Below are 24,705 nucleotides of genomic sequence, written 5' to 3' on the forward strand. Positions count from 1 at the left end.
AACACAGTTAAGAAGTGTTTGGTTGCATTACGGATATCTGGTCAGATACGCTAATCGCTAGACAGAGAAAATTAACTTTATACGCCTTTAGAAAGACTAGATAGCCAGAAACGCTTTTATACTATAAAAAAGGAAAAAGTCTACCTAAACACGAAAGACAGCTATGGCTACTCTGATTTATTACAGTCCGTGAAAATAGAAGAATAAATGAAAAGGACAAGTTTAATTTGAAATTTGCTTCTTAAAAGCGCAATCAGTTGAATAACTAGACAGAAAACAATGATATTTAGACATACTGGTAAAAGAGTAGACAGAACTAAATAGACATAGTGATGAGAAAAAATATATTAATATTTAAATAGAGAATCAGATGGGCCACATCAAATTAAACATATGAATGAGTAAAATAAGATAAAGAAATAATTAGATGGACAGAAAAGCAAACGAACAATAAAGGAAAATTTTTCTCTACAATTCGGGCCTGGCATGGCCTAGCGCGTTAAGGCGTGCGCTTCGTAATCTGAGGGTCGCGGGTTCGCGCCCGAGTCGCGCCAAACATGCTCACCCTCCCAGCCGTGGGGGCGTTATAATGTGACGGTCAATCCCACTATTCGTTGGTAAAAGAGTAGTCTAAGAGTTGGCGGTGTGTGGTGATGACTAGCTGCCTTCCCTCTACTCTTACATTGCTAAATTAGGGACGGCTAGCACAGATAACCCTCGAGTAGCTTTGTGCGAAATTCCAAAACAAACAAAACTCTACAATTCTAGGAGGTATAAAAGCATTATTTGAAAAGTGCATTTTCTTTGCTATTACAAGTAAGTGTTGTCATATTAAGTGTTCCAGTTGTAACCAACGAAATGCTGATATCAAATAAAATTCTTAACATCTTCTTCATAAGATCTGGTCCTCGATGAATCAGCAGTAAGACCGAAGGCTTAAAACACCAAAACTGTGGTTTTGATAGCTTTGGAGGACTGAACAAAAAATGAAACCTCTACAGTAAAAGTAAGACTTTTGATGTACTATAAATAGAATAAACTGCAACACAATATTCTAAAAACGTTTGTTGTATAATTTTATGAAATGTATAATAAACTTTTACAAATTCAATATGTAAGAAATGTTTTAATAAACAAAATAAATGATGTTTTACAGAAACATGAAAATTTGGACTTTTACATTGTGGAGTTAAATGGCTGTGTTTTTTACGTTTAAAAATGTATTAGACTTGGATTATTGAACTGTAATAAAGTAATATGTAAATAGTTTACACCTCTGTTATGCAGACATACCATGTGTTTTTCTATCTTCTGTAAACTTTTTTTTTCAAATTGTTCTGTATTTTCAATATACGCAGTTTTCGCAAAACACACGAACAAGAAAGCCGTTAAATAGACAACTTACTCCCCATGAGTTCTGAAGCATTTACAGCATTTTGAGGCATTTTTATGCTATTTTCAAATGTTTTAAGAAATAAGAACTACAATTCTATAAAATTCCATGTATGAAATACATACGTGCAATATGTCAGGTATAAACTGATATGCATTCCAGGTGGTATCAAGAATCAGCTGTTTACATTCTCTGACGCCACAATAGCAGAGTTGTATTAATTATGTTAAGAATTTGGCTAACTTTGTGAATTGGTTTACATATCGTAAAATGTTTATTTGCTTTCTAAATTGTTTCATTATTTGGTAATATAAGCTAAGTATAACAGTATGACAGTAACAAATATTACTTTCTACTTTATCAGTAATTGGCTTAATATTTATATTTCTGTTTTTACAGTTTATTGACAGTTCTGTCAACAATATCAGGATTAAAACCTCTTTATATTGCTATGCACTTAATTAACAATTATTCATTATTAATATCATCCTGTTTACAATATAATCTTGGTATCCTATTCAAAAAAGAGTAAAAGACAATAGTTTTAATCCCAATATTGTTGGCAGAGCAGCTAATAAGACTAAAAAACAGAAATATAAATATTAAGTTAAGGCCAAGTGCTGAAAAATGTAAAACCAGTATTTGGTATTGTCATTTATAAATTTTTCTTTTCAAATGATAAAATAATTTAGAAAGAATTTGTTTGTTTGTTTTTGAATTTCGCAAAAAGCTATTCGAGGACTATCTGTGCTAGTCGTCCCTAATTTAGCAGTGTAAGACAAGAGGGAAGGCAGCTAGTCATCAACACCCACCGCCAACTCTTGGGCTACTCTTTTACCAACGAATAGTGGGATTGACCGTCACATTATAACGCCCCCACGGCTGAAAGGGCGAGCATATTGGGCTCGACGGGGATGCGAACCCGCGACTCTCACATTATGAATCGCACGTTTTAACACGCTTGGAGCGAACCCGTGACCTTCAGATTATGAGTCGCACGCTTTAACCCACCTGGGCCTAATTTAGAATGAAAGAAATATTTTTCCGACATATAATCCGATAAACAAATTTAACCAAATTATTAATATAACTAAAAATGAAATTCATTTGACGGAAAAAGAATTGGTATGGATATGGAATATCGAATGGATGTGAAAACGTTTATGTAGGACAAACTAAAAAAAATTAAAATTGAGAATAAATTAACATGAAAGCAATGTTAAAAACAATAATATTACTATTTCAGCTTTAACAGAACATATTAATGAAACTAAACACATGAGTCAGTGGGAAAAAACCATTGAAAAGTTTATTAGGTTGAATATATGTGTGACTTTGTTGACATAATTAAATATAAAAAGTAGATTTAAAATATTGAATAAGAATGAATGATGGATCTAATGGAAATGTTGTCAGCAGATGGCGTGAAATTCTTTAATTTGTAAATTAATGGTTTTGTAATGGTATAAGTAAGTGTTATGTTTGCAAAACGTTACACTCTTAAAGATAACATGGCAAAATGTAGAAGTGTTTGTTTTTTCTACCCTGTACGCTAAGTTATTTATATTTTATTGTTATTTTGAGACTGAAACAGTTTAAATTTTATGCTGTGTAAAAAATAATCATTGCTTTATAAAATGAGTTTTTAACAAATATTTTGTAAATTAGATTCAGGTCAACACCGCACACCGGTCCACATTTTTACAATTCTACTGATGTCTCACTTGCCCTATCCATAGGTAGTCATGGTTGTAATGTTGCCAGCTGTGCAATATCGTCGAAGCCAATGTCCTCCCAGGATAAGCCAGTTAATATCTCTAGGTTATGGCTTTTCTTAAAGTTTAAATGAGAATTGTACGTGCACATTACCCAATAAACTCAGTACTATGTTATGGTTTATCTTATCAATCTCCCAGTTACAGAGTGAACCGACTTAATGATCTTTGAACAAGCCAGTGCCACCTTAATATAACACAAAGTAAGTAATAGAGACATTTTAGTGCCTTGACCCTAAAATAATATTGCGGAATTTTATGTTTAGTTAACGCGAGTATTACCCTTAATTATTTTTTTTTTGTAATAGTAAGTTTAAAGGAATTATTCTGGCTTAAATAAAGCCACTTTCTGCAAGTGAAAATATTCACGAGAGAAAGAAATAGATATGGTTGTAGGAAAGATTTATCAGGTCTGGGAGAAGTATTCTTTCAACAATGATATGCTGCTAAAGACGCAGGAAGACCATTAGACGTCTGGAACACCCCTATTGGTAGACCGAGGATTTTCCGTGAGGTTCAACCTCTGTGCAAATGAAGTATGGATGAATGTTGATCTCCGAAGTGAAATGGCTTCTGCTACTAGATGGGACAATCTATATAGGAGAATAAAATAATTTGCAGATAGAGTAACTCAACCCCAGTTCTAGTCAGATCCACCTGAAACCAGCTGAAAAGGAATAGATATATTGAAGGTAGACGAAATTTATCATTTAAAGGGATCTCCCCAGCAGGTAACCCGGTACACACTATCAATCAAAGGTCATAAACCAAAGGAAAGAAGAGACCGTTTTCAAACCAGGAGATGTTCTGCAGGATATCCATCATAGTTTGATCTTTGACTCTGATCTGATTCTTGTTTATACAAGCCTGTTTTACCATTCATGAGTTACCTGTTGTGAAATAATAAAAACTAGTTGAAAATATGTTGGAAGTTTGTAAGCACGTAACAATATTCGAGTAAGTTAAGTAATACTCCAGTTGGTAACAAACCACATCACCGACCTACCAGAGCTGACGAGACTTGATATTTTTCACATTTACCAGTTGGCAATAGTAAGAGTATGTTACAGTCTAGGCATACTAACAAATAGGCCACACCCGGTTTGTAAAAGAAACAAATGTTTCCAAAGCTTGGAAAATTAACAAATATAGCTAGCATTGAAGGTCTTTTATGGTAGTTAATAAACAAATAAAACAGAAACAAAGAAAGTAATGATTGAAAAAGATTTCTTTATTTGAATTATTAAAATTCTAATTCAAACATTGACGTAACCGATCATCTTCTTCACACAGTATAAATAGTACAAGATTAACAAATGAACCTACAATTTTCTTAAATTTTGAATTAGTGTTATTTATAAAGAATTATGAATTATTTAACAACATTACAAGAATTATAAAATTGTAGGGACATGTGTACTTTAAACATACTAAATCTACAAGCTGATATATTCTAAGAAGTACAATACCATAGACCTTAAAGTGTAGTAATCCTGGTTAGCTTATCTCAAGTGAAAGACTGTAACGACTAAAGTATTTAAGACAAACTCGTCGGATTAGCTAACATATAAACACTGGATTAGACGTTTACAAACCTTTAAGGTGTAAAATGTCCATATGCTACTATATTCTTGGACGTACGAAAGTTCAAGGGCTAAATACTTCATAAGGTATAACTCCTGGACGCTATCATTAGTTCGGTATACTCTTGGATAAAAATGTCGCTGGTGGCGAACACTTCTTAGTAAATATTAATTTTCTGGAGCATGTTATCATCTTGACTAAATGTTAGTTGTTTTTAATTTCGCGCAACGCAACTCGAGAGCTATCTGCGCTAGCCGTCCCTAATTTAGCAGTGTAAGACTAGAGGGAAGATAACTAGTCATCAGTCATCACCACCCACTGCTAACTCTTGGGCTACTCTTTCACCACCGAATAATGGGAATTATCGTCACATTGTAACGCCCCCACGGCTGAAATGGTGAGCATGTTTGGTGCGACTGGGATTCGAACCCGCGACCCTCAGATTACGAGTCGAACGCCTTAACCCAACTGGCCATGGCGGGCCCGACAAAATGTTTAAGTACATTTTATTATTGTGCCTTCTAAAATATGATATAAAACACGAAAGTAAATTGTTCACCTCTTGTATTGATCACTTTTCAATATTTTTATATCCTTCACAAAATCCACATTTTTGTGTGATGCTTCTTTCGTCCGTAATTTTGAAAAAAAACGTCCGAGAACATCCGTGGTGGTTTAACTTTAACTTTTCCCCAATGTATTTCACAAGCCTTCATGGATATAAATCACTCAAGTGTCACTAATCGATAATGACATGACAGTATCAACAAAGTCGTACGTTTCATGGTTAGAAAATAGTTCCAAAGCAAATACATTTATTGATCTAGAGAGATAACCAACTTCTTAAAGATGGTTCTTGTTGCGTTGTAACCGTGAAGCTTGTCTTTGTTGACTTTTCCACTGTCAACATGGGTGTGAATCTTACTCGAACCATTTCATATCGCTTGTAGTTGAGTGTTTATGTGATATTTTTAACGATGTTGACGCATTTGATAGTTTTTAAAGTCCAACATAAATAAATACGTCACAGAATTAACCAATGAGGTGAAAGCTTCAGTCTGATTTATAAAGGGTGGAGTACACTTGTGAGCTACAAATTTCCTACAATCTAAAGAAAACTAGTTTAAAAATAAGTTCCAAGTAAAGTTGTCCTCTTGTAATAATTAATTTGATTCCTTAATTATTTTATTACTTTAAATTAACTGTGCATACATCGTTTTATTTATATTTAGAAATTAGCCTAAAGTTATTCTAGAAGCAAGTGTACCTAAAAACATGATAGCTTTTTTTAGTTTCGCGCAAAGCTACTCGAGGGCTATCTGCGCCAACCGTCCCTAATTTAGCAGTGTAAGACTTGGGGGAAGGCAGCTAGTCATCACCACCCACCGCCAACTCTTGGGCTTCTCTTTTACCAACGAATAGTGGGATTGACCGTCACATTATAACGTCCCCACGGCTGAAAGGGCGAGCATGTTTGGCGCGACGGGGATGCGAACCCGCGACCCTCAGATTACGAGTCGCACGCCTTAACACGCTTGGCCATGCCGGGCCTGTTAACCTTGTACTATTTATAGAGGGAACAAGAATACATGTTATACCAATAATTGGACTAGAAGTTAAATACTTCAAATATAATAAGATCTTCTAACTCATTAGTTTATATATTTTTGACAATTTTCTTCTAAGAAAGTTCACTTGAATTTTCTTGACAGCTATTCAATAATATTATAAGTTATTCCGTGTATACATCTACTATTATCATGTTGTGGCCCCGCACGGCCAGGTGGGTTAAGGCGTTCGACTCGTAATCTGAGGTCGCGGGTTCGAATCCCCGTCGCACCAAACATGCTAGCCCTTTCAGCCGTGTGGACGTTATAATGTTACGGTCATTCCTACTATTCGTTGATAAAAGAGTAGCCCAACAGCTGACGGTGGGTGGTGATGACTAGCTACCTTCCCCCTAGTCTTACACTGCTAAATTAGGGACGGCTAGCGCAGATAGCCCTCGCGTAGCTTTGCAGAAAATTCAAAAACAAACAAAACAAAACATTTGGATATTTACTATAAAGTAAGTAAAATGCATTTAGTTTTTAGAGGTTTAGGAAATCATTCTTACTATGCATTTAAAGGCTAATGACGATCTTTGTATTCACGATCGATTTTAATAACTCAATGAATGTTGTTGATTGTCAACCTTCAGAAAGGTGTAGTCCATCATATCGAGGTAGTTTATGTTTTGTCTGTTACAACATTTAGTAAAACACATGAAATAACAAAGCAGGAATTAGTGGACTTAATTGCAGTAGTGATCGTAATTCTGTTTTTTGTAAGACTTGCAAGTCATTACGAACACTATAAATAACAAAGCCATGGTTCCACAAATAATTTGGTGCATATATAATTTAGACAAATCTATTTATAAGATAAATTCGAGGGTTGAATTTCTTTTCCTATTTTTATAAAGAAGTCCGTTCACTAAAGTTTGTTATTCATAACGTATGCAAAAGTTTAACATATGCTCATTTTTTTAGGAATGGATTTGGGACTGTGCAACGTTTAGTGTTCTAACATAATGGCTAACTATAACTAGGTAAAAGTTCTAAATACTGAAGAAAAACACCGAAAGATAAGATAAAGAGTTTGAGTTGAAAAACAAAGTTGTTAAAAGGTTTATTTTCACACTGACACATCTTCTTTTTACGCATTTCCATCGTAGAACAGTTCTCGCTGGATCACAGTAGGGCTAGACTGGCATTCTCGTTTTAATTATTTTCCTGAAAAGCATGTTCTCAGCCCCCCATCCCAAGATTCCTCTTGTCAAATGACAGGCGCACTTTAAACTAGCTTAATTAGTTTCCAACTTGAAATTGGCATATTCTAATGACTAATGTGTCGGACTGCGGATCAAAGGGTAGAAGGTTCCAGATGCGGCGCTGCTAAACACGCTCGGCATTTTCGGCTGATGGCTCATTTTAAAAGTGCCAGCCAACCCGTTTTCCGGTTCAGATAGCCAGGAAAAATCCTTAGTGGCGGTGGCTACTATTTTTTTTGTCGCAAATCACAAACTTCAGATATACAACCCTTGACTCCTACACAACAGGCCTAATAAACTCCAATATTTCCAATCTGTTCTTTCTATTAGAAAATCTTCTAGACCAGATAGGAAAATTTACGTTTTAAATCGTTATTCGTCTTGCTGTAATGTCTCAGCACACTTGTTCTCAAGTACAAAACTTTAATCTGTAATTAACAAAAATCTGTTTATATTTCAAACTGTTGAGTCACAATCATTTAGTTCTATTCCTGATGATCCGTGATTTTAAAAACAAATTCTGGAAATGTTTACAGTATTAAAAGCTTGATTTATTTATAAAAGAAAGGTAAAAATATGGTTACTGTCTAACAAAAAATTGACGTCCTTTTCATGGTAGGTGATATCTGGAACTTAACGCATCATTCGTTTCAACTTAGTTGCTTTTAAAGCTGTTAAAATAATGAAAGATTTGGCTGTTGCTGCTATACTGATCTCCATTAGTGCTGCAGTTATAACCATTTTGTACGGTCTATGTCGAATATTGGGCGGTTGGACATGGCTGAAGACTTGGATGACAGGAAGTAAAGAAGAAACATCTTATTTGACAAGCTGTGATGACTCTAACTTGAAAGGTTATAGTAATATGGTAAGTGTATGAAAATTTGAAGTTGAATATTGTAGTTTACTTAAATATTAATACAACTTGTCGAAACACTTTTCCTTAGAAGAATTAGCATACATGCATACCTATATATGCAAACTCGTTTCGAAGATATAGAATTGTGTAAATATAAACATACAACTACATATCTACATATAAATAGACAGTGAGACATAGAAAGTGTCAGATCTTAAATAAACGTAATTAGTGTAAATTTCTCATTTAACGCAGTATTGAAAATGTTTAATTCAACTTGACAACTCATGCATTCAAATTTAATATATTTATTGCTATCGACGACAATGTGTGTACATATTACTGTTTCCAACATAATACTATTCAAGTGTCCTAAAATCTGATGTTTTCAATCAAAGATATGATCAAAGTAATTAGTTTTCCGTTCCTAAGCAACGATAAAATGTTTGTTGAACTGAGAAATATCTAATAATTTGATTGTTTTATGAACACCAAGTAACGACAAACCATAAAAAAGTTAAAATATAACGAAGTGAAATGACCTGGGCTATTCTCAAATGCATACGCTGTTAGTAAAAATTCAACGTTATATTTAGTATTTGAAAATGATTTTTTTAAATATTCTCTTACATAAATTTTATACATTAAAGAATGATATTTTATATTCTTTATTTTCTAGTTTGAGATTTTTTATTCATGGAAATTGTTTGTTTTTGTTTTCTTTAATTTCGCACAAAGCTACTCGAGGACTACCTACGCTAGGTGTCCCTAATTTAGCAGTGTAAGACTAGAGGGAAGGCAGCTAGTCATCACCACCCACCGCCAACTCTTGGGCTACTCTTTTACCAACGAATAGTATGATTGATCGTCACATTATAACGACCCCACGGCTGAAAGGGCAAGCATGTTTGGTGCGATCGGTATTCGAACCCGCGACCCTCAGATTACGAGTCGAAGGCCATGCCGGACCTTCATGGAAATAAACATATTTATCTGTAGAAAACAGCAGGAAGTTTGATAATCTGGAAACCTATTTAAAAACATTTTCGTTTATGATAATGATACCCAAAATCGATGTACGATCAAAGAGTTCTTAGAATAGGAAACAAATAGAGAGTTTTGGTTATAAATAGGATTAATATATAATCTCATACACACACATTTACTTATATTACTACAGTTTTCATTACTGATCTTACTACTCATTCCCTTGTGTTTCGTTTGTACATAATTATGCACAAAGATAGACAATAGGCTATCTGTGCTCTGCCCAGCATGTGTATTGAAACCCATCTTCTAGTATTATGAGTCCACAAACACGCCGCTGTGCTACCGGAAGGCTCGCTTGTGTTAATAACAGTTGATACTTGACTAGAACTGGATTCTCAGGTGGTAATATTAATGACCATCCATGATAGCACCACAAACATAAGTGGTAGTTTGTTATAAACTAAACAAATTAAACACCTTGAGCGAGATTATAAATTATTTTCTTCTGCCCAAACTAGTACACTGTTAACATGAATATTTTTCTTGTATCTAAACAAAATTCCCCCTAGTGGCATAGAGGTATATCTGTGGAGTCGCATCGCTATAAACCGGGTTTGGATACACGTGGTGGGAAGCGCAGAGATAGCCCATTGTGTAGCTTTGTGGTTAACTCCAAACAAAAATCCTCTTCGCTCTTTTAATCTTTCACATATTCTTGCTCTTCCCTTAATTACTTTACGCCATTTTATTCTTCCCTCGCTCTTTCTCCATCGATTTACTGTTTTTATGCCTAATTTAATTATGATATTTCCCTCAATATTAGGCTGATTCTGACGTAGTGCTGAATACGTGTGAAAAGTACAAGCACTATGGCGACGTCGTGAACGAGGTTAATTTAATAGAAAACAAAGTCGACTCAATACCTCTTATTCCTCGTCAATACCCTTGGATACGCCAACACTTTGCACCAGATCCCTCAAATTCGTCAACGCAGCCTTTCGAAAACATTATACAGCCATCTAGTGACAGAGAAGATAAAACTAGTTCGGAATGTGAACTATCAGACATCTTGGGTAAGTTTTAATTTATCGAAACGACTTTCTTATGCGAAATAAAATATAAGTCTAATTCAAGTGATTTTTATTGGTGCTATAGTTTAAATAAAGATCTATTATTACAGTATAGAATTGTGATGTTTCATATTTTTAGAAGGAAATAACACTTAGATCAATAAACGTATGAGTCACATCTCAAAGTAGACTCGTATAGTGGACACTATCGTATCTCACTCTTTTGTAAACTAAAGGCTTAAATAAATTTTTAACCTCGTATAGAGCCAGTTTTATCGTAATATTGAAAAGGTTTAACACAAGACGCAGACACAACAAAAATAATCCCCACCTACCCAAAACCATGAGGATTCAGGTATCACCAACAAATCCAGTTTTGTTATGCGACTCTTTGTTTTTCACTTATATTTTGTCTGTTTTTCAAATCTACGCTAACATATTAACAATAAATATTGCAAAAGTAGGTGCAGGAAGTTGTATTTTTTCTTTACTTCTATATTTTTCCATAATTTTATCCGTGTCTTTTGTGGTTCCCTTATCTTGGAGACAATTCTATTCACAACGCCCATAAAGTTTTTGTTCCGTCACCTAAAGTAAAATCATTCATTATACTTCCAAATACATCTCAATTTAGTTATCTGTACTAATTAAGGAATGTGATTGGATTAGCAATTCAGCTGCATCACGTGATAGCAGAGGAATGTGATTGGACTAGTAATTCAGCTGTATCACGTAATAATAAGTAGTTTTTTAAAAAAATTTTGAATAATAACGAACATTTATTCTCTTATCAACAGTAGCTTGATTATTTTTTGCAGTTTATTTCATTAGCACGATTACAATACATACATATAAAAAACATAATGCTACACTGATACAGGCTCACAATTATCTTAGTAATCCTATATAGGGCCTGTAAAAACTGAGCCTGATAGGAGATCTGGTGCGTTATTCTACCCGTACACAAGAAGTCAAACAATATTTTTATAATGCAGTTTTTTCTTCTCCTTTAAGAAAGAAAATCGACATACAAATCTAACAAATGAATTAAATTGAAGATACGAATGAGTTTTACATTTACACTAAAGGTACTTACAAATTAAGCTTAGATTAATATTTTTAACGATTGCAAAACATGTTTATATATGCACTGACATCGTGTTAAAATATATATATCAATGTTTGTTTCAAATAACTGTTCTTTCTTGTTTACTTATTCAGCAAGTTTAGAAAATAAAACAAAGTGTTTCAACTTTTGGTAAAAATGTCTGGTTTCAATATGTATTGTAACATACAGAAATACAGTCATATAGATAATTCAAGTATCCGATGACGCTAATGAGATTTATGTTAATAAACCATATAACTATTCTGTCAAACACGCTAATTAAAGACAAAAATAATAAAATTTAAAATCAGCCCTCAATTCTACCTATAGTAATACTCTGTCACTGTAAAGTCTCTGATTCTCTTAATGACTTGATGTTTTAGGAAACACAACTCTTCAAAAAATTAAGAAAAACAAAAACAATTGTACAGGGTGGCCCGTAAGTCCCTACCCATCCATATGTTTTATGTATCCAGTGTATCAGTGTGCTGTCCTTCATTCTCGCTACATAATATTATGCGACGCCATGTTCTGTGAGACATTTTCCTCAACATAGCAGGGGTTATTGTTCCAAATGCCGCGGTAAAAGCTGCCTTCAACTCATCATTAGTATTATAACGTTGTTTAGATACAATGTGGATGGGTAGGAACTTACGGGCCACCCTGTATATTTAGCAGTGTTTCGTTTATTACGACCAACGTTTAGCCAAGAAAGGAATACTAAAGAACATAACAGTAATGAATGAAATATTTGTGAAACGAACTGTTATCTTTGTTTTTCTCAGTTCTGTAATTAAGGAGTTTCGACGGCTTCATGTAATAAACATACAGCTCATGATCATCCACCCTGTTGTTCTGATTGTTTGTACAGTAAAATTAGTTAAGTTCAAATTACTTGAAGTTACCAGCAAAAATAATGTACAACCTTAGAACCATTCTTTCTGTAACTTTGAGCAGCTTTCATTTTCTTTATGTGCTAAGCTGTGTGCGAAGAAACTGATGAAAATATTCATCGAAGTAGAATAAAAGTAAGTACAACAATAATCGTAAGATTCAATACTATAAATCAGAAAATAAAAATCAACATAAAATTAAATCATTTAAAAACTATTTATAGTAAGAAGCTTAAAATAAGAGAAACATATGAACTAAAGATGGAAGTTTAATAGAACATTATTTTGCGTAATTAGCTGATGACAAATATCAAAGAAATTATATCGATTAAGTAAAACAAGTATACCATACAACAATATGAGGTAAGGTAATTAACTCCACCCCGCTAGTACAGCGGTAAGTCTACGGATTTACAACGCTAAAATCAGCGGTTCGATTCCTCGCGGTGGGCTCAGTAGATAGCCCGATGTGGCTTTGCCATAAGAAAACACTCACTCACTCACTCAAAGGGCAATTAATTAATATTTTAACAATTATTTGTTAATCATGTTTAAAGTAAAAACGGAGACTTGCTCTAATTTTAATTACGCTACTTCTCAATGCCTGCTTCTTCAGCGCAATTTGAAATCCACACGAGAGACAGCATCCAATATTCTGTAATGAAAACAAATGTTTGATATTTCCTTGTCACTTCATTTCTGATTGATGGATACAAAGTTACCGATGTCAAACCAGTGACGCAAGAAATTCTAAGAAACTATATTGTCAGGGTAACTTATTTTAAGGAATAATTTATCTGATAACTTTAGGACAAGGAATGTTAGAAGCAAAATTTTAAACTTGTTATCCTCAGATATAAAATGATTGTGACACGATCTACCTATTCAGTAAGTATATTAATCAGAACCTATAGTAATCAGAAGTATTCAACTTTTATCTAGTTTGAAATAGCCAAGTCTGTTGTTACATCCTTAAGAAAGAATAGTAACTGATAGTGTTTTTAGAGTTTTAATACACTTTAACCTTATTATGATTTTAAACCTATCCAACTGGATAACATATGCCCCTTTATTTACACATTCGCACCTATCTGAGTTTACACCTTCCATATTCACTTCTAACCGTACGTAGCTTTGTGACCCAGTTTCAGTCTTCTTTAGCTTTACTTTTCCTTATGGTAATGTTTTAAAAACAATAGAATTGTAGCAAAGAGTACATCGCTACCATACCTTATTGGTCATTTAAGGAACTCTTTTTAAAGGTGAAACTGCTCTGATATCTCCACACACTTACTAGTTTCCTTATTTGCGATGAATCCTCTGAAGAAATAGCGAAAGCGATATTAAGTGATTAAGTTCATCAAGTGCTCTTGTGACGTCATCAAAATATCAAAGATTGGCACTCGTTAGCAGGATAAACATCTGATGGTCGGGACATATTGCTCATAAGACGATACTTCATACAGCATGACGATGGCAGGAAATTTCCATATAATATATACAAATTAAAACGCTTACATTTGACGACTATTATGGTAGCCATAGCAACGTCATACATATATACGTGCATACATATTTCAATACATTTTACAATATTCTCTAATTTAGTTTTTCTTTTATCAGTCACACTTTTGTTTTGTATCAGATGTTATGTTGCCATTGTTGATGTTTTAAGATGACGTACTTCTTGGAACAGTCCGTCAAAGAAACTTAATATTCACTCTTCTGCTGAAGAGGTATCCGCTATCATGCCCCTAGATAACTGAATAAATCCTTCTTCCTAGCTATAATTATGTGTATATCTCTGTGTGTATAGTGCACATACAATATATTATATCATATAAACAGTTATGCGTAAAGAAATAATTTATGAAGAGTTCTACAAATCTGTCAGGAGAGGTCCTGATAATGCAGTCTAGCTGTGCATATATATTTAAGCATTAGTTGCGTTTATTATTTAATTATCAAACTATTTGATTAGTGGAAAGCTAATATTATATCAACTTACAATTGTCATTTATTTATTTATTTATTTTCGAGATTCTAGAAATGATTCAATGTTAACAAATACTGTAGATAGATGTTAAAGCCTTGAAAAACGGTTGAGCTTTAGTACTATAGCGCCAGTGTGTTTGTAGACATACCAGCAGACCTGTATGCTAGAGTATGTCACTCTGAGTATTCTCAGGTTGTAACTGTATGTGAAGATAAAGATGTTCCAGGTCACGAACTATCCACTCTATCAATGTGTTTAACCAACATATAATTATAATTATTTTAAAATGGGAAACAGATATGTAGTTTATTGTTTGGTAAAGTTAGTTATTATACCAATTACATTTTGGAAAAATAGTATTTGTCATGTTTGTATATGTATGAAGTATTATAAGACGATTAAATAAATACCTGTGCAGTTTCCATGTTATGTACTTAAAATCATCAGTAGACAGTACTGCAATGAACGTTTTTCATGATTGGTGCACAGGGGTATGTCTGTCTGTGGACTTACACCGTTAAAAACCGAGTTTAGATTCTCGTCGTGGGCAAAGCACAGATAGCCCATTGGTAGCTTTATGCTTAATTCCAAACAAACAAAACAAATCGATCACCCCGGTTATCTTATACTGTTTGTGGACCAAATCTAGTTGGTTCTACTATATACCACTCTACAACCAGGGGACAAAGATAGATGTTTGGATTTGTTTAGTTTCAAAACTCATTTATATATAATTGAAGGAAGTACATGTTGTGTAAAACTTCTTTATTGTCAGATTATAATATTTATGGTTTCAAAGTTTAACGAGGAGTAATAACCAAATGTTTTGTTATCAACATTTTTTCACTAAAATAGTAAACATCGAATGATTTATTATTCGAAACATGAAGTCTCCACATTTTAATGAGTTTGTTTTATGAGTATGTCTTCTCAGAAACTTTCTGATATTTTGTTTGTCGTAAATCTACCTACTGGTAGCATTGTAATATCAGAGTTCGGAATTCGTCGTCAATTATATATAGGTACTAAACACTGCGTAATAAAATGCAATAGTTCTTATGAAATGAATTGCTTGGCAGTTTGGGTGCTGGTTTCGGATTCGAAACCCATAATGATCACCCTTTCGGTCTTAGAGACGTTATAAAGAAAAGGTAAATCTCACTATTCATCGGTAAAGAATTGGTTGTGGGTGATCTTGAACTAGTTGGTTTTCATCTAATCTATTAGTTTTAAATTCGGAATAGCTATTCCAGGTAGCCCTAGAGTGGCTTTAACCAACATTAAACAATCAAACAAATATGAAGTGAATTAACTCTCTGTAATTGTATATTTATATCTCACTGTAGCAATTAAACTCCATAGTATCTACCTATATATATGTATCTTTCTCAGCGCAGCAGTGAGACATTTTCGTATTGTTATGCCAGTGTCTCGTATCTTTGTTTTTCAGTTCAGAGAATTCTTGGCTACATAAGTTTTGTTTCAGTGTAGAATTACAAGTATTCATTAAGTTAAAACTTAAGATAAGTTTGCCTCGGATAAGATTGTCACGAAGTGTTTCAAACTAGTATTGGGTTGAGGAATAATTCGTGAGCGTTTTTTCAAGTTAAAAAATATATTCATAAATGAAACGCTTTCGCAAAATATTTCATGTCATTTGGTAGATAATGTTTTGCTCTAATAGATGGTGTGTTTGATTTTTATATGTCTTTAATTTTTGCTTTCATTTTCAGCTCATTAAATGGAATGTCAAGTGGACAAAATCGAGCATTTTCGACACCATCTGCTTTTCGCATTTAATTTCTTGCAATTTCGTTTAAAACAATGCATACTATATACCTAGGTATTACATGAAATAAAGCATCATAATAAATGTTTTGGGTGTAATGTGTTCATGCATTGAAGTATTGTATAGTCTTGCATGTAATGCTTGAATGAAATTATTTAAAAACGCTCACGAATTATTTCTCAACCTAATACAATTTCATATGTTTTTGAAATAATTTCAGGAAAATCTCATAGGGAGACACACTAGATATGTGGGTTCTGTGTTAGATTATTTAAATACAGTAGTTGCATCTTGTCGCAACCCTCTTTATCGAGTAAATGTTCCAAACTGCCGTTTGAATGTTCTTAGTAGCTCAAGTTCTGTAGTCAATCATTAAGGTTCGTGCAGGTTGCTACAGTAAAAATTACTTCGTGTGGAAGTTTGGTTTTCAGAAGAATGATATTACCTATGACTCATACAGATACATTCCAGTGTATGATTATGATATCTGAAGGTGGCCATAATTTACATCGCCCTCTTTGATGGAACTTTCATAGAAAATATCGAGCTCAAAGAATTTTGTTTTTTTCAATTGTGAGTATCTTTTGCGCCATCTATGGCGAGTACTGCTCTGGAATATTTTAGGGCAAATAAGTAATTGTTTGTTATACATTTTTAAAACATTCAGCTTATGAAAATTAGAGTATAGAGTATCTAAATGCTGAAAAAATTAGTTCGTTTTAAAAGCGAAATTATAAGAACTGTTTGTTTTTGGATTAACAAATTTGTAACTTAATAATTTATATTAAAACTGGCCTGGAATATCTTACGAAGTGTTGAATTACAAATATTTTCAGAAAAATTTAAACCTTAAATCTAAATGCATAATTGGCTTGTTAGATAATCTAAATCTATTTGAGATTTGAGAGGAATATTTGCAATTATATAATTTTATATGCATTAAGAACTTCTCTCATTCAAGAGAAAGACAATAATTTTTGTTATATGAATTCAACACACTATTAAATTACACTTTGACAGTACAAGAAAGGTAAATTTTGACTTTTAACAAACATTGCTTCTCTCAACTTCTGCCGGCTGACTATTCAGTATGATAAAACAAGTTCGCACACGTTTCTTAGTGGTCTATGAAAGACAAAGAAACTATTTGTAAGGACCAGGCAGACAAGATTACACGTTGAAACTTTGAAGGAAAAATTCTGATATTTCAGGTCATGGGTTAGGTACATATGAACAAAAGACAAGTTAAGCTGCTCTCTCATGGAGCTATTATTTGTAATCAAACTATCCTGTTGGTCTCTTCTTAAGTCATAGTTGATAGTTATGTTTGTGATATACTATGTATATTGTCCCCTGCTTGTACAGTGTTAAGTCTACAGATGTACAACGCTAAAATCAGGGGTTCGATTCCTCTCGGTTGACTCAACAGATAGCCCGATGTGGCTTTTCTATAAGTAAACACACATACAAAGACGAGTATGTTTGGTGTGATGGGGATTCGCACCCGTCATCCCTCAGATTATGAGTCGAGTGCCTTTCTTGCATAGCATACTTGAATTGTGTGAAGTTCATAGCCAGTTAGTTGTTTTCTTATAATAATAACCAAGCGATTACTTAATAAGCTGAGCTATTCATGTCAGCACATCGGGTAATTGCTACAGCTAATTATTCCTTTAGTCTGCACAATTATAGCTAACTGACTAATAGTGTATGATTTCATTGTTCTTTTAATTTATTCAGCAGTGTCAAGTAGATTTCCGATGAAATTTCTTTGCTTTAACTTTCAATTACCCCAGTGACACAGCGGAATGCCTCCGGACTTACAACGCTAGAAACCAAGTTTCATACTAGTGGTGGTCAGAAAACAGATAGAACTTTGTGTAGCTTTACGCTTAACTACAAACAAACAAAATTTCAATTTTGCCAGAGAAATAAATCTTTCATGTACGATCTCAGCGAGAGGTTTGTTTATTTTATTTTGCCTTACTTTAAAAGAGTTCCTTAAGCTCTTATCAGGCATTAATGATTACATTTATTTGGTTTGCTCAAGCGTCTGTAATGGCTCTAAAGGGGTGAAAAAACACAATAAATGAAACAAACTTTCAGAAGTTTTGCTGCGGGAAAAACCAGTTTCGACACGTTCGTGTTTCCTCTTCAATTTCACGTCGTCTTCTGGTGAAGAGATTAAATGACTCAAGAACTTGAAATTCCAGTTGATAAGATTAGCCATGATATACTTTCTCTCATACTCTGCATTTTTGTGGAATATTTTTCAATTAAATTTCTTCCTTCCATATATATATATGACTTTCAGAAATGCCGTAGATTTCTTTGTAGCGAAACAAAGCCATTTTGAAAATGTTTTTAACAACCTTAATCACCTCACTGCCGGATTTAAAGAAAAGACCACAAACTTCCTTTTTTTTATATTTTCATTCCCAGAGAAGACTTAAAGCTGAACATCTCTGACAAAATCTCTAAGCTGTGTTAACTTATTTTCATGTCATAAACAGGCCATATCCGAATGCATTAAATATAACCTAACTTCAAACAATACCTGAAAATGACAACAGGGTTTTTATATTATACCACCCCGTAATAAAAGTCATTCAGGTGAAACTAAGAGTGTTGTTACGTAATTTCTCAATATACATATAAAGACACAAAATGTGAAAACACATGCTATGCCAGATTTTTCTTCATATAACAAATTCTAGTTACATAAATCAATTGGAAATCAACAATAATTTTATAGAAACAGATAAACACATAAAAAGAAGAAGCATAACAATTTGTCTAATTTTAATACCTCCACAGGATAAGTTAAACGACCTCCTGACATCCTGGATTCTTAAGGGAATTCGAAGTTTCCTGCTGTAAATGTGAAATTGATAACGTGAAACTTACGAAGACATTAGTTTCTCCAATATCAAAATTCTAACAGTTTGTTCCATTTACTGTGGTTGGTCATTAACAAATACATACAACTACATTTTGTCCTTTTATTATTAATCTTGCAGATCCTTCAATAAGTTGTTTACCTTTACTGTACGCAGACTGCGTAGTGTTTTCTACACATTAATAATGAAACCTTTCTAAAGTGAAGTGTTTGTTCCACTTATGCAGTGTGAGTAGTTTTGAAGTGAAGCATTAACAGTGGTGTTTTGAAGCGTTTGTTATTTTGGTAAGATCCAAATTAGTACTTGAATGTCACTTAGTTATTCAAACTCGGATGTCTTTAATGTGGTGTCGTTTGATTTTAATATTTCGTTTACGTTTTAATTTAATGGGGACACGTGTACCAGTAAAATCAGGTGCTATTAAGGTCTTCATTGGTAGTTCCTTCCAGTCATTCTTTTCTTAGTCAATGTTTTATATTGTATATTATCAATAATAAAGTATTATTATAGTGTATTTTTATTGTATGTTATAAACTGTCATTGAATACTGTTTTCTGTTTCGAACACAGCATTATATCTCTTTTTTTTTCTCTGCCACTTGTAGCATGAAGGAGGGCCAACATGGTCAGGTAGTTAAAGCACTCGTCTCATAATCTGAGGGTGGCGGATTCGAATCCCCGTCACACCAAACATGCTCGCCCTTTCAGCCGTGGGGGCATTATAATGTTACGGTCATTTCCACTGTTCATTATTTTACGTAAAGAGTAGCCCATGAGTTTGCGGTGGGTGGTGATGACTAGCTGCCTTCCCTCTAGTCTTACACTGCTAAATTAGGGACGGCTAGCGCAGATAATCTTTGTGTAGCTTTGCGCGAAATTAAAAAGCAACAACAACTAAATCTTTCACCATTTACCTTTCTTATCACTTTATTTTCCATTTATTTCCGTATATTTTATTTATTTCTTTGTAGTTTCGTGCACACTTTTCCTTTATTGACTCGTATTTATTATTATTTTGGTATATAGCGTCCTTTCCTTGTCATTTTCATCTTCAAGAAAAATGCTAGCACTAGAAACGGCTCATTTGTTCATCTTTACTGTGACGCTTTACTTATAAGAAGCGATTTTAATTTAGTAACCAATGATAACGAGAGCCCAGTGTTTTTCAAGTGTATCTATCTCAAGAAGTAAGTGTCTGGTACAGAGTTATTGATTTAAACACACTACGTTTGCGGATCAGTCTGACTCAGTAACGTTACTGAAAACAGGGTTCAGTGATTCTCCGTGAGCGTGTGACGTGGATTAGTTCACCAGCATGACGTTAGGTGGTTGCACATTGACATCTCTCTTGAGAAATGGTCTAATATCTCCAAACCGAGCTTCAGAGACGTTGTAGTACATCAGGAGGATTAAGTTGACGTAAATCCTCTACGATTAGATGCCACGCTATTCTTTCGAATAGTTAAGAGTCATCATAAATAAACCCGTTTAACTCATTCGTGTGCGTTTTAAATCATAAATGCTTACGAGTGCGTTATTTTCACAAGGAGCAAAATTCGGTCTAGCATAACGATATTTTTTATTCTCATGAAAGAATAGTAAACATAATTGTCATTTCACATGGTGCTTACGTCGTATGTGAAACTTCAATATAAACTATGAACTGCGAATCGAATCTTTTAAGTAACGAATATACTTAAAATAATGCAGTTAGCTTTGTAACTTTCTGAGTTAACAACTTAATACTATCGTATATGACATTTAGGTCTATTTTTAAGCACTGTTTTCCTTTTATTTTTGTTTTGTAATCTCATATTCAAATAATTATATTGTAAATAAGTTTGACACAGGAGTAAAGTGGTACATGAAATTGATATATTAAAAATATAAAAATGATTTTCTTTGTAATTTTTCGTAAACAGATTAATAAATCGTGTCATTATTATTATCATTTCAAAAGCATTTAACGGTTCAAGCACGAAGTTAAAAAGAGCGTTATCCTGTACCAGCGTTAATTCTGACACATCTGTTGTATTGGACACTTTGGAGTCACCCCAGAACAACGGTGAACTGGAGATAGGGTTAGAGTACGATAGGTAAGATTTCTTCAGTTAAGACAGTGTAAAAAATGTTTTATATTGTATATTATCAATTCTTTCAAGTTATGTGTCTACAACTGTAAACAACAACGGCACAGGTGAATATTTGTCTATTAACGTAACGAATCTGACAGATGTGGGGATTTTAATCCAGTGCTTTGTTGATGCCTAAAAACAAACTCAAAAACAAACAAGCATACTTCAATCTAAGTTGTATAGTGCATAAACTAGAAATGAGATTTGAAATGATGAAAATTAAATAATCGTCATACAAAGTTTCAGCTGATATATGGATTCTCTCTAACATCACAATATACTTTCTTCTAAATCTCGAGCCTACTAAAAGTGATAACGGTTTTAATCCAAGATGTTATGGGATGCAGATACCATATACGGTATTCTTTTTCAAGTATGTATTTCATATTGGCAACAATTATAACTTCTCTAGAGTTCTAATTTGAAACATGCTAAATCCGGAGTAGGTTAATCCAACCGTAGATGTTTCTTTCTCTAACAAAGGTATTATTTCTACTGTTTCACGGTACAGTTGTATTCTACGTTAACTAGCGGGCGGAAACACGTTTTATAGCTGTCTTGGAGAGAATAAACACCCCAGAACATTTGTGATTCAATTTTGCGCTTGGTCAGCTGCACAGAGAATGGGATTATGGGAGCAGCTTTGGCGTTTTCAACTACAATCGTTTCTGACACTGAAAGAAAGCCAAACCTGCTAGACGTCAGTTCTTTTTTTTTTTTTTTCACAACTTCTTTCTATTATTGTTCAGCTCGCTCGTCGCGCGTGTTTCTGTTTGCATACCTTTTTTTAAAATTAAAATTATTAATAGATTTCGATTTGTTTTCACTTACTGCTCATTTTACTTTTTTTTCATAAATACAGTTTATATTTTAACATTTCCACCATACTAAATAATTATTCACGACATTGTACTTTTTGTGTTTGTTTTCATTAAAGTGTCGGTTTGTGTTTATTTTAATTTTGTGTCTTATCCACCTCTAACAGATCACTGCATTGGTCCTCTCAACAAACTTAAAATTCAGTGATGTCGAGAAAACCCACTTGTAGAGAAAAAATATATATGTAAAAACGGCTCGTTTGGGTTGAGAAAAATTTTTACGTAAACAATTTTCTCAACCCAAACGAGCCGCTTTTACATATAAACTTAAAATTCCTTTAAGAGTATTGTATCCATATGAAATACGTAGAATAAAAATTGTGTGCGTGTTTCCAGGTATGTATTGCAGTTTTGTTTGTTTATTAAGTCAAATTGAATAGTCAAAGTTTTGTTTTTATCCTTAAAAATTAAATGTCGCTCAGTTGTCCAATGTTCATTCATTTTATCTTGTGTGATTAACATAGTGAAACAGAAGACCTTATCGTAATAGTTAACAAAGCACGTAACTTAATAGGACCGGATCCTACCATGAACATTGACAGCTACGTTCGAGTGTTTCTCTTGCCGGATAAAACAACAAACATGCAAACAAGGGTAAGTATTAGATAGTTAGTTTAACGATAAAGTAAATTGGTTGATTTTTTTATTAAGATTAGCAAGCAAGAGCTTTGATTTATTATTAAAAAACTCAGGAATTATGCATATATAAAATAGCATTGCAGTTTAACAATAAAATAAACTGGTTGTTTTTCTCTAGACTAGGTAGATACAAATTTGAATTTTAACAAGAATTTAGAAAATGCTGTTGTTCTTTATTAGCGCTGTACATGATGTAGACCTTTGTATTTGCATATCCGGCTAAATCTTATGAGAAAAAACCTGCAATTTTTGTTGTTTTTGGAAGATAATTTGATACAATTATTACAAATGATACTTGACAAGGCATACCTTATATAAAACTCCTTTTGGATTAGGAAGAATAATACACAAGTTTTGCAATTTCTTTCCCAACAGATTCAAAGACGTACTAATGATCCCTTGTTTAAGGAAAGGTTTCTGTTTGGAGTCGACAGTCGGGACCTCTGTCGGAGATCAGTGCTTTGTTACATCTTCACATCAGATAAATACACAAACACTTTCATCGGAGAAACTGAGATCAATTTGGCAGATGTAGATTTTAGAAAACCGTATTTAAATTGGATGCCCATCTTAGACACAAATCCGGTGAGCTCTGAATTAATAATATCAGTGGTTCTTCAGTTGTTCGTGTAATTGATACCGATACTGCACCAGTGAAGATAAAAATAGGCTTAGCTCTAAGTTGTTATTAATAATACTGTGGTGTGAGTTTTTCGTTAAATATACAAAAATAACTTGGGAGCACGGTAAAACATGTTGCTAATAGCGAGGGCACCCAAGTAATGAATCAATGCATTATATTATTATGAATTTTTGTTTTATGCCAATTTGACTCATAATTGTTGCACAAAGTTACTCAAACAGCTATTTTTGCACTTATGAATCCCAATTTTGAACTGATCCACTAAAATGCAGCTAGTCAAGTGCACCCACAGCAAACTCTTAGACTATTTTTGTCTTATCAGAAAAGTGGGATGTGGTTGTCTCTCTTATAACGCACCTAGGGCCTCAAAGATTACACACCTTTTACTCTGGTATTCAAAGGCTGAGTACGCTAGCTACTAGGTCGTGCCTAATCCGTTTAGTTTTATGACATTGCATACTCCATATTAGACCTACATATTTAAATCAATCATGTGAACTACCGAGTTAATTTTTGTTCCTGATCTTCGTAGATAACTTGGTTTGATGATGAAGTAACGCTAATTATCCTTATCAGACAAACAAGGATAAGTTTGGTAACGTTTAGATATGTGGAACGTGATTACTTGAAGTGCACTACAAGAAAATTTTCAGAATCGTTACTTTTGCTTGAGCACCAGCCTGCTGAATGGACTATGTAGAATGTGTCTGATGTGGTGATTTAACCTCAAAATCACTTCCAAACTAGGGGGTGCAATCCCCCTCCCACACATCCTCACTCCGACCATAAGACTTTTCTCTCGATAACTCAAATTTGCATGTACTTTATACTTTCTCGTAATTTTTTTCTTTCCTTTATCTATACGGTGAAATAAATATTTTTTACTGTTACTAATCTTTTTGTTTCGTGTTCTGCATTCCATAATTTTCATGTTAATACTTTGCTTTCTGGCACATACTATGTGTGTTTGTGTGTGTTTTTCTTATAGCAAAGCCACATCGGGCTATCTGCTGAGCCTACCGAGGCACATACTAATGGAAGAGGAATATACAAGGATATGGAAACTGGAAAGTATTTAATAAGACGATTGTAAAGTGATTAAAATGAAATCGTTAGTTTATATATTAATGATAGCGATAATACTATTGCAAATCATCATAGAAAAGGAAAACGAAACGTTAGAGTGAACGTAACACACGAGGAATTGTTTCTAGAAACGTTGATTTTCCACTACTGTTACTC

The 24,705-nt window shown here is 33.6% G+C and overlaps 1 protein-coding gene across 3 annotated transcripts in view; it reads left to right on the plus strand.

Annotated features, from left to right (window-relative positions):
- Nucleotides 1–24,705, plus strand: part of LOC143250483 (synaptotagmin-12-like) — a 61,814-nt gene that overhangs the window by 26,412 nt on the left and 10,697 nt on the right. For 2 of the 3 annotated variants that reach the window (XM_076501099.1, XM_076501089.1), the window contains exons 2-6: nt 8,184–8,432; nt 10,237–10,486; nt 21,129–21,264; nt 22,646–22,775; nt 23,196–23,405. In XM_076501099.1, the coding sequence (XP_076357214.1) occupies nt 8,247–8,432; nt 10,237–10,486; nt 21,129–21,264; nt 22,646–22,775; nt 23,196–23,405 (912 nt within the window). In that variant the 5' untranslated portion in view covers nt 8,184–8,246. Of the gene's footprint in view, nt 1–899; nt 1,007–8,183; nt 8,433–10,236; nt 10,487–21,128; nt 21,265–22,645; nt 22,776–23,195; nt 23,406–24,705 lie in introns of all 3 variants that reach the window. The other variant, XM_076501080.1, reaches the window with a different exon arrangement.

The sequence above is a fragment of the Tachypleus tridentatus genome, chromosome 1 (genome assembly GCF_004210375.1).
Source record: "Tachypleus tridentatus isolate NWPU-2018 chromosome 1, ASM421037v1, whole genome shotgun sequence".
NCBI lineage: Eukaryota > Metazoa > Arthropoda > Merostomata > Xiphosura > Limulidae > Tachypleus > Tachypleus tridentatus.